This window comes from Nyctibius grandis, chromosome 3, assembly GCF_013368605.1.
Source record: "Nyctibius grandis isolate bNycGra1 chromosome 3, bNycGra1.pri, whole genome shotgun sequence".
NCBI classification, from domain to species: Eukaryota; Metazoa; Chordata; class Aves; order Nyctibiiformes; family Nyctibiidae; genus Nyctibius; species Nyctibius grandis.
This window is the reverse complement of record NC_090660.1, coordinates 60,416,305-60,427,559: the sequence shown is the minus strand read 5'-3', so window position 1 is coordinate 60,427,559 and position 11,255 is coordinate 60,416,305. Positions and strand designations below refer to the sequence as shown.

The following is an 11,255-nucleotide window of genomic DNA, read 5'->3' as shown; positions in this document are numbered from 1 at the left end:
TTTATACAACATTTTGAAAATGTAGCAGAACCACTTCTTCACTAATAGCTTTAGGTTCACAAATAGGAATAAATTTTAACACATACACAAACAGGTGTCTCCGTCCAATGAACCTCTACAGAGATATCTACAGAAGAGTTCTTTCATAGTACCAGCTGTATATATATTAAAAAAAAAAAAAAGGAAAAAACAAAAGTACCTCAAACCCACAAACCAACAACCCAACGACATCCAGCAAAACTTGTTATTCTTTTCAGTGCACTAGATGGTGTTAAACCTGGCATCATACCAACAAAAACAAGATCCTGAAAAACAACAAAATCAAAGCAAATACATACCTTTGCTACACTCCTAAACAATGCCATTAGTAAACAAGATTTTTTTCTCTATTTCTGTTGAAGATACATATGAAAAAATAGCACTAAATAAGAGGAACCTTATCTGTAAGTCATTTATTTTAACTCTCTAAAAAGGAAGTGTGTTACGTGATCTCAGTGTTGCAAACTTTTTGGGACACAATATTTTCATGAAAGCCATTCGAAACCTCATATGACAGAGAGGATAAAGAAATGGATTCAGAGAGGAATTGAGCCACAAAAGCCAGAAGGTTATTTCATACAGGGAGTTATGAACACAGGTTCCTTGGCAGGCCCCACGAATAATCATTAGTAGAGTGTATGGGGCCCAGCAAATGGCAAAGACACACACAATTATTGCAAGTGACTTTGCTATTTTCTTGTCCTGCTGCAGTTTTGACCCAGTCCTTGAACGGAAAGAAACAGAAAAGTCCCCTTTGAGAGCCATGGGACTGGTTTGTGTTGGAGAAGGACAGTTAGCCATCACTGCTGGTCTCCATGACCTCATTAATGATGAAACACTGTCCTCTGCTTCCGATGGAGGAGAAGATGCTCCTGGCTTTGGCAAGAGGCAAAATCTCCAGGACAGGCTGCTGCTCCTTGGAGGCTCGCAGTCCTGCGTGCTGCCGTGCCGCTGGCGCCTCTGGATGTTCTGGAAGATGTGCACATTGAAGTAGGTCACTGAGAGCAGCGGCACAAAGAACTCCAGGGTGGACGCGCACAGGAGGAAGTACCAGTTGTCAAAGAACTCAGCATAGCACTGATCTGCCGCTACCACGCTGTGTCCGGCCACGTGCTCCCAAAAGAGGATTGCCGGGCAGTAGAGGAGGAAGGCAAAGACCCAGATAGCCACCATCTTGATGATGGGGTTGGACGTTATTCCCTGCTGGGCTCTGTAAGATACCTGTGAAGGAAAAGGACATGTCACGTATTCAGATAACATTTTGGAACAACTACCTCAAAAAAAACATAAGCAAGCAAGTCAAATGTAATATTTGTTCTGTAATTCCCCAGACACCTAGAACATCTTCACTTGTGTAGGATCCTGAAAAACTCCATTAGTATTGGTCATCAAATACTGTAGCTCTGTGATTGATTTTTAATGCTTGGGATTGGAGAGGAGCAGAAATTATGATGGCTAAACTACAGTTTGGCTTCCAGGTGTGAAAGGACATGGCTTGTTCTCATCACCACCACAGTAAGGTAGCAATAAGGAGTCAGTTTATGATTCATGAAATGCCCAGGCTCAGAGGAGAGTGAAAGCAGCTGTGGGACTTCCTTCCTGCACAGGCAAAAGTAGAACCTTTCTATATTAGACAGGTTGCCATGTGAGACTGCAAACACTAGACAAGTTAACTTTTAATACTGTTTCCTCTTGCCATAGTAGAAAAATCTATCCCAAACATGCTTTAACATCCCTTACTTCATTGAAACATTCTATTTTAACACTCACTCTACCTTGTAAACAGCTCATTGTATTACTGCAAATCTTGTTTTTATGTCTACCCAGACTGCATTAATTTATTTTACTCTCTAGCCATAAATATCTACCTTTTTAAAAAATATTAAGAATTAAATCATGTCATTCAAAATTAGGAAATATGAGAGTTAAAACCGTCCTTCTAATAGCCCAGCCAGTGTGTACAATACATACTTCTAGCTCTTGGTCCCCTGCATCTTTCAGAGCACAAGATGATCAGTTAATGAGAAGCTGGACAATTTTATTTCCTCCATACTGTTCAACATTTGTCATCCCAGGCTTTACTCAGACCCAGAACTACTGCCTTCCTCATCAGCTTCCTATGCTGTTCATTAGTGTAGCACCTGCATGCTACACAAATACTAATGAATGGTATCTTCACAGCCACGTACGACAGGAGGGGGATTATCCCTGTTTTACCAGTGAGTTACAGAGCAGTAGTGCAGAGTTACAAATATTCTTTTAAATTCTCTGTTTTAAACATCTGTAGCGTGAAGATTCAGACTCCTCCACATCTTAAAGCATCACCCCGGCTCAGAGCACAGCTCCAGTTCTGCAATAATGAATTTGCAGCCCTTTGCAAGACCACAAGCATCTCAATTTAGTAGGCAGAAAACAGGAAGCTCAGCACGGCTTCACAAAAATTTAAGTCTGAAATGACTGGCCCCTGGCTACAAGCTACATTTGCAGCAGAGGCAGAGGTGGATCCCAAGTCCATGAGGAAGCAGGGTATCTTTTCTTTAGACAACAGCCCTATGTTACACACACCTGGACTCACTCCATCCTAATTACCAAAAGGAGAAAACCAGAATGTGATCATGTAAACGAAGACCATCAACAGTGCGTAAGAACATGGAGCCCAGTTGGGTTGCAGAGGCCTTTTTAATTTACATTTCTCACATTCTGAGTTCTGCAACATCATTAATATTTTTCAATATTACTATTTTTAAATACAGGGATTTTCATACTTTATTGTTCAGCTTTAAAAAAAAAAAAAAGCAGCAACAGCCAACCCTAAAACCACAACACTGGGGAAGAGAAAGAGATTAAGCATTGTATCAGCACCTTCCAAACAAGAACCTCTCGACCTAACAGAGCCCATGTCACTCGAGCTAGCAGACTCATCAAAAGAAAAGGGTGTTGATTGGACAGCGGCGGCAGCAGCGAAAGCGGCGGCAGCGACTTGAGGTTAGTGCGGGGGCGGGGGCGACAGCGGGCTTAACCGGGCGGTTTTTCGTGCTCTGGGCCCCCCCTGAGCCCCCCGCGAGCATCAGCCCCGAGCTGCTTCCCTCTGACCCCGGACCCTGACGCTCCCGGCAACGAATCAGGAGAGGAGGGGGCGTAGCCGGAGGCACCGCGGGCGATTTAAACGCTCCACCCCCTGTTATCATTGATAAAGAGCCTCCTGGAGGGCAGGGACTAGTCAGAGGGGAGTGGGAGACTCAGCAGTGCCTGTGTGAATCTGCAGTGACTGGGTGTGTCCAAGGGCAGGAGAGGCTGCAGTTGTTTGCAGCTCGTTGGTGAGGGCACTGACTCCCTCCCAGTGCACAAGGCGAGGAAGGTGCCAAGGAGCTGTGAACCAGGGGTGCCACCAACAGGTATTTCCCAGTTCAGTGGAAGAACAATGGTATCTACCCGGCAGAAGAAGACCAAAATGGATGTGGGAACCCAGACAGAGCTCCCACGGAAGGAGGCGATGGTGCAGGTTGTGGGCTGCAGGGAATGCTACACTGTCTCTGTGGTGTCAGGGGGCTGTTTGCGCTGTGAACAAGTAGATGATCTGCTTGGCCGAGCGGCACAGCTGCAAAGCCAGGTTGAAAGGCTTCAAGCCGAAGTAGAAAGGCTTAGGAGCATTCGGGAGGCTGAAATGGAGATAGACTGGTGGAGCCAGGCTCTGCCCTCCCTGCAACAAAAATGGGAGCACCTGCCGGAGAGCTCCCAGGATCGAGGGACCCCTGTACTCTGCCCCTCTCAGGTGGAAAACAATAACCTAGAGGAGAGGAGTGAGTGGAGGCAAGTCTATGGCCGTGGCAAAAGGCGAGTGCCCTCCTTGCCTACCTTGCCTCCACAGGTGCCTCTGAGCAATAGATATGAAGCCCTAGTGGAATACAGCCGGTCCAATGGGGATGTGGTGGAGAGGCAACCTATATCAGAGGTCCCACCACAGTCAGAAAAACCTGACAGGCGTATAGCTACCTCCTCCACAAGGAAGAAGAGGAGAGTTTTAGTGGTTGGAGACTCCTTCCTAAAGGGATCTGAGGGCCCAATATGCAGAGCTGACCCCCATCACAGGGAGGTCTGCAGCCTGCCTGGAGCCTGAATCGGGGATATCACCAGGCAACTCCCCAACCTGGTGAAGGCCACAGACTACTACCCCCTGCTGATCTTCCAGACAGGTGGGGAAGAAGCTGCATCCCGTAGTCTGAGGGGGATGAAGAAAGACTACAAGGCCCTAGGGCGGTTGGTGAAAGAGTCTGGGGCACAAGTTGTTTTCTCCTCCCTCCTTCCATTTTCAGGTGATGACGTTGTTTGGAATAGTAGGATTCTCTCTATTAAAGCCTGGCTACGAGACTGGTGCTACAGGCAGGGCTTTGGGTTCTTTGATAATGGCTGGTTTTATAAGACAACAGGCGTGACAGTGATACATGGGAAAGGTTTATGTCGTAGGGGCAAAAGGGTTCTGGGACAGGAATTAGCAGGGCTCATTCGGAGAGCTTTAAACTAGATTCGAAGGGGGATGGGGTGGTAGCTGGGCTTGCACCACTGGGGCAACGCTCTAGTGTTGAGGTAGACCAGGAGGCCCCCCATCCCCCTGGGGTGAAATCAGGGGGTGAATCTGGGATGAAATCGGTGTGCCCAGCTCGCTCCCTGAAATGCCTGTACACCAATGCACGCAGCATGGGGAATAAGCAGGAGGAGTTAGAAATCCGTGTTCGGTCGGGGGGCTATGATCTAGTGGCAATTACAGAGACTTGGTGGGACGCCTCGCATGACTGGAATGTGGTCATGGATGGCTATGTCCTGTTCAGGAAAGACAGGCCGCTAAGGAGAGGTGGTGGAGTTGCTCTTTATGTGAGTGAGCAGCTAGAATGTATTGAGTTCTGTCCAGAGGCGGATCAGGAGCGAGTTGAGAGTTTGTGGGTGCGAATTAAGGGGCAGGCTGGCAGGGGTGATACTGTTGTGGGTGTCTATTACAGGCCACCAGATCAGGATGAGGAGGGTGATGAGGCCTTCTACAGGCAGCTGAGAGCAGTCTCGCAATTACAGGGCCTGGTTGTTGTGGGGGATTTCAACTACCCTGATATTTGCTGGGAGGACTACTCAGCCAGCCATCCTCAGTCCAGGAGGTTCCTCCAGTGCATTGATGATAACTTTCTGATGCAAATGGTGGATGAGCCAACTAGGAGAGGAGCGCTGCTGGATCTGATCCTCACTAACAAGGAGGGTCTGGTTGAAGAGGTGAAGGTTGAGGGCAGCCTTGGTTGTAGTGACCATGAGATGGTAGAGTTCAGGATCTCATGTGGCAGGAACAGAATAGCTAGCAGAATTACAACCCTGAACTTCAGGAGGGCCAACTTTGGCCTTTTCAAGCAATTGCTAGGGGAAATCCCATGGGACAGGGTACTACAAGGTAAGGGGGCCCAAGATAGTTGGTTAGCATTCAAGGACTGCTTCTTCCGAGCTCAAGATCAGAGCATCCCAGCAGGTAGGAAGTCAAGGAAGGGTACCAGGAGACCTGCATGGTTGAACAGGGAATTGCTGGGCATACTCAAGTGGAAGAAGAGGGTGTACAGATCGTGGAAGGAGGGGCTGGCCACTTGGGAGGAATAGAAGTCTGTTGTCAGAGGATGTAGGGAGGCAACTAGGAAAGCTAAGGCCTCCTTGGAATTAAACCTTGCAAGAGAGGTCAAGGACAACAGAAAGGGCTTCTTCAAATACATTGCAGGTAAAGCCAACACTAGAGGCAATGTAGGCCCACTGATGAATGAGGTGGGGGTCCTGGAGACAGAGGATAAAAAGAAGGCGGAGTTACTGAATGCCTTCTTTGCCTCTGTCTATACTATTGGAGGCTGTCCTGAGGAGCCCCGGACCCCTGAAGCCTCAGAAGAAGTCAGGATAGAGGAGGAATCTGTCTTGGTTGATGAGGGCTGGGTCAGGGACCAATTAAGCAACCTGGACATCCATAAATCCATGGGCCCTGATGGGATGCACCCGCGGGTGCTGAGGGAGCTGGCGGAAGTCATTGCTAGGCCACTCTCCATCATCTTTGCTAAGTCGTGGGCAACGGGAGAGGTGCCTGAGGACTGGAGGAAAGCGAATGTCACTCCAGTCTTCAAAAAGGGCAGGAAGGAGGACCCGGGTAACTATAGACCGGTCAGCCTCACCTCCATCCCCGGAAAGGTGATGGAGCAACTTGTTCTTGGTGCTGTCTCTAGGCACATCAAGGATAGGGGGATCATTAGGGGCACTCAGCATGGCTTCACCAAGGGGAAGTCATGCTCAACCAACTTGATAGCCTTTTATGAGGACATAACCCGGTGGATAGATGATGGTAAAGCTGTGGATGTGGTCTATCTCGATTTCAGTAAAGCGTTTGACACGGTCTCCCACAGCATCCTCGCAGCTAAACTGGGGAAGTGTGGTCTGGATGATCGGGTAGTGAGGTGGATTGTGAACTGGCTGAAGGAAAGAAGCCAGAGAGTAGTGGTCAGCGGGACAGAGTCCAGTTGGAGGTCTGTGTCTAGCGGAGTTCCGCAAGGGTCGGTTCTGGGACCAGTTCTATTCAATATATTCATTAATGACTTGGATGAGGGAATAGAGTGCGCTGTCAGCAAGTTCGCTGATGACACAAAACTGGGAGGAGTGGCTGACACACCGGAAGGCTGCGCAGCCATTCAGAGAGACCTGGACAGGCTGGAGAGTTGGGCGGGGAGAAATTTAATGAAATATAACAAGGGCAAGTGTAGAGTCCTGCATCTGGGCAAGAACAACCCCATGTACCAGTACAAGTTGGGGGCAGAGCTGTTGGAGACCAGCGTAGGGGAAAGGGACCTGGGGGTCCTAGTGGACAACAGGATGACCATGAGCCAGCAGTGTGCCCTTGTGGCCAAGAAGGCCAATGGCATCCTGGGGTGTATTAGAAGGGGTGTGGTCAGCAGGTCAAGAGAGGTTCTCCTCCCCCTCTACTCTGCCCTGGTGAGGCCGCATCTGGAATATTGTGTCCAGTTCTGGGCCCCTCAGTTCAAGAAGGACAGGGAACTGCTAGAGAGAGTCCAGCGCAGAGCCACGAAGATGAGTAAGGGAGTGGAACATCTCCCTTATGAGGAGAGGCTGAGGGAGCTGGGTCTCTTTAGCTTAGAGAGGAGGAGACTGAGGGGTGACCTCATTAATGTTTATAAATATGTAAAGGGCAAGTGTCAAGAGGATGGAGCCAGGCTCTTCTCAGTGACATCCCTTGACAGGACAAGGGGCAATGGGTGCAAGCTGGAGCACAGGAGGTTCCACTTAAATTTGAGGAAAAACTTCTTTACGGTGAGGGTGACTGAACACTGGAACAGGCTGCCCAGAGAGGTTGTGGAGTCTCCTTCTCTGGAGACATTCAAAACCCGCCTGGACACGTTCCTGTGTGATATGGTCTAGGTAATCCTGCCCCGGCAGGGGGATTGGACTAGATGATCTTTCAAGGTCCCTTCCAATCCCTAACATTCTGTGATTCTGTGATTCTGTGATTCTGTCTTCCATCTGGACAAACACCAGGTAGAGCTTAGAAATGGTGAATGATAATATTTACCACTGGATTCCTTCAATATCTTCTGAAGCAGAAGAATGATAATACTCAATAAACACCTCTTACCACTCCGCATATTTTGATTCATTCTTCTTTTTGCTTCAAGGGATTAGTTTCCACTCAACTGCTTATTGGCAGCACATGTCAATCACCCCCTGTGGTAACGCAGATTCTCATCTGATCTTCAGTCATTCCATCCCACATCTCTCTCCATGCCCTCTTCTCCTTTTAAAATTTTTTCCAAGCCTAAGTACATCCTTGACCCAACCTAGTTTTCATTACCACTCTTCTAATGACCAAAGCCCAAGTTTTCCACCCTTTCCTACCTTGACCTTCCCACCTCCTCTGTAGTGTAATTAAATAGTTTCTAATCCAGGCAGCAGTAGGGAAACACTGAAATCATAGGCAAGGCGTCATCCTATCTCTAAGTCCCAATGCAACACTGAAGCATCAACAGTCCTCCAGAAGAAAATGGTACAATAATGAAGGACTATTCAGCTTCTAGTATTATTGTGAACACTCTGAGTTTTATAGAAATCTCAATATATATAAAGAAATAATAAGAAATGTTCCTCTTACAGCTTTTGTAACTGACAGGAAACGGTCATAGCTGATAAGGACGATGTTAAACACTGAAGCTGTGCACAGGAGATAGTCCGTAGCTAGCCAGAGCTTGCAGACGCGTCTTCCCAAGTGCCACGTCCCTGTCAGGGCATAAGGGATGTACAAAGGCATACAGAACGCACCTATGAAAATAAACCAAATGCACATGTCAGTCAGCACTGCAGGCAGTGCTCATGAAAGCAAAGAAACGTTTCTGCAGTATCTGATAAAGGTGCAATACTGACTGGAATTGCCATGTGGAAGGCTTTGTATTCTCATGCAGCCAATGAACACTTGACTACAAACTAGGCACCAGTAACGTTCTTATAATTAATACCTTTCTGAAAGGTGTATCATGTTTATTGCGTATCATTATCACTTCTCCTGTTTATATCACCTGCTAAAGGAAGGAGCAGCTGACTTTTTTACCTGCTGAAGTAAACACTATACTGTATTAACTACTGAAATTAAAACAAACAAACAAAACCCATCTTTTTCCCCCTCTAATGTAATTTACTAACTGTTTTCTACAAGTAATGATCTAATTGCCATGCTTCTGTCCTCTTAGAAGCATGGTACGGTGTCCAAAAGTGCTCCAGAAGTAACTTTTATAGCAATACAATACGAATTTCAGACTAATGTTTAAAATTGTATGATCAAAAGGTTGATAAAACCTGCACAGTTAATTAAGTACACCCAGTCTAACATTTCTGCTCATCATAATTCTTGATCTTAACCACTTCTCAGTGGTAAGCTGATAGGGTATTATCTAAGGGAACACACCAAGCAGTGGGAACATACATGAGTGACCCGCACCCATGGCTATCTAAATTTAGGCTGTTAAATCCAAATGTTGTGAAAGTGCCAACATGACCTAATTTTAATGAATTTCTAGGTGATCACACTACACACACAGTCGCAACGCAGTCTTGCGAGGCTGAAGAGCTAACGGTGTAGTTTACTGTGACGCAGAAAGGCAGTGAACAGCATCAACACTGCAATGAAATGGAATCACTGCATCTACAGAGCAACTAACACTTGCTCTTTTGAGCAAAAGGTTATATTATAGAATTTAATAATCACGGGGGGGGAAGGGTATTCTTTCAACTTTAGATTTACTTCATAATATTGTGTACTCCTGCAACAGGTACTGAAGAGTATCTTAAGAGTTTCCATTTCCCTAAACACCTTACAATTCCTGTTATCCTCCCTCTGCTAAGAATCAAGAGATCTATTCAAATCCCGCTATACGTCCAGAAGCACAGAGACAAAGCAAAAGTTGGTGAAGGTCAAAATCAGATAGATTAAATATATTAAAAGAATAAGCAAAGGTCTCTGCAAGCATGGAAGTGTGTGCTTTTAGCAATTAGGATCAAGCAGAAATTAAGGATAATTTAGGTATACTGTGAATCTAAATTAAGTACCTACAGAAACACAAATCAGTTTGACTCTAAAATATGCAAAACTTTTAACCAAATTTAGAATGGAAAACTAGACATTCAGTTAAACATAGTATCATGAAACAAAAATTTATGGAAGTTAGGTAATACCAAGTAAGATCTACTTCTTTCTTTGATAGAGAAGTATTAAAGCTAGATCTCAGAATCTCAGCTAGATGCTGGTATTTGTTCAATATGGTGCTAGATTGTGAGCCAGATGACAGAACCCCACTCTGTCCCCTGGCTTTTTGTTCACTGCTGTGTTTTTTTCCTGTGTATCGTAGCCAGACAGCAGGTAGCAAGAGCTCTGTGGTACAACAAGGCAGTTATAAGCTGGAAGAAGACATAAGTGCTTGGGGAAGGGATCAAAACATTATACAAAGAGATCTGGACATCACGAGGACTGGACTATTAGAAGCTATGCCCCTAACAGAACTACTGACACTGGCAATAAACTTCAAGAAGAGTTTCTTCTGTTCTTTCAGTAGCCTTTTTAAATGTGTAGGTAAAAAAAAAGTAGAATAAAAACAGTTTAAAAAGATTTTGTTGTGATGTGACAAGTCAGAATACAGATTTCATTGAATAGCCACACCTGTTTAAAACCATCCTTATGCATACCCAATAATTTAACCGAGACTTTTACCAGAGACACTCAACACTTCACAGAATATTGCAATACATCAATCTCCAATTGCATACCACACTAGCGTTTTAATTGTACTTTTTCTCAGTATAAGTTTCAAAATAAAGTGTGTCCCTATGTATAAATACATATGTATAACATAAAACTTCTTAGAAACTCTTTGATTTGTTATTTTTATTTACCTATACAAACACATATTGCTAAGGTATGACTCTAGACAGAGCATGTACAGCAAAACATTTATTCATCGCTATTTAGTTGCAAACTTCAGGTGATTATCTGTATTGTGTGATAGTACATTGAAAAAGGAGACATCAACCATGTATGCAAGATCTGCCAGATAATATAGGCTGTATTCGATTCAACTATCTAGGCTTTAGTCAAGACTTCACAAACAACTCCCATTCTTTGTTATTCCACATAGGTTCACGCGTGCTAGTATTTTCTCCTGAAGCAATAACATTAAACATTACCTGTTTACCTGGCAAAGGATCCACTTCTTATGATAATGTATTTCTGAAAAATAGTAGGCTGCTAAGACAATTAATGCAGTTTCCACCATTCCTTACCCTTCCCCTAAACACACAGCTGGGAAGTAATTCTCTTTCTTAGAAGAAACCATCCAGCAAAAGAAGCCCCCTTGCTTCTTCTAAGATTACTAGGAAAAAAACAGTACATGCCTCCACGGCTGCAACTTACCCACTGCAAAGTCAGAAATAGCAAGATTGAGAAAGTAATAGTTACTCCGATGCCTGAGGTTTCTGTCCATGATGAAAGCAAGGATCACCAGGACGTTTCCGAGGATGGTGACCAGAGCTAGCAACACCATGAGGAAAGCCAGCAGCACCAACATGCCCAGTGACAACTCGGAGCTCGGTGGCAACGTACACAAAGTCTCGTTACATGTTCCAGTCGCGTGCAGAGTTTCGGCAGAGCTGTTGTGCAT

General features: G+C 45.4%; 1 protein-coding gene across 1 annotated transcript; it reads right to left on the bottom strand.

Moving 5' to 3' along the window:
- Positions 1-465: 465 nt before the first annotated feature.
- On the bottom strand, positions 466-11,255 carry LOC137661588 (histamine H3 receptor-like). The gene is made up of 3 exons (XM_068397195.1): positions 11,009-11,255; positions 8,204-8,370; positions 466-1,260 (listed from the first exon to the last, which is right to left on the bottom strand). Exons 1-3 carry the CDS (start codon positions 11,253-11,255, stop codon positions 466-468), a joined length of 1,209 nt encoding a protein of 402 aa, XP_068253296.1.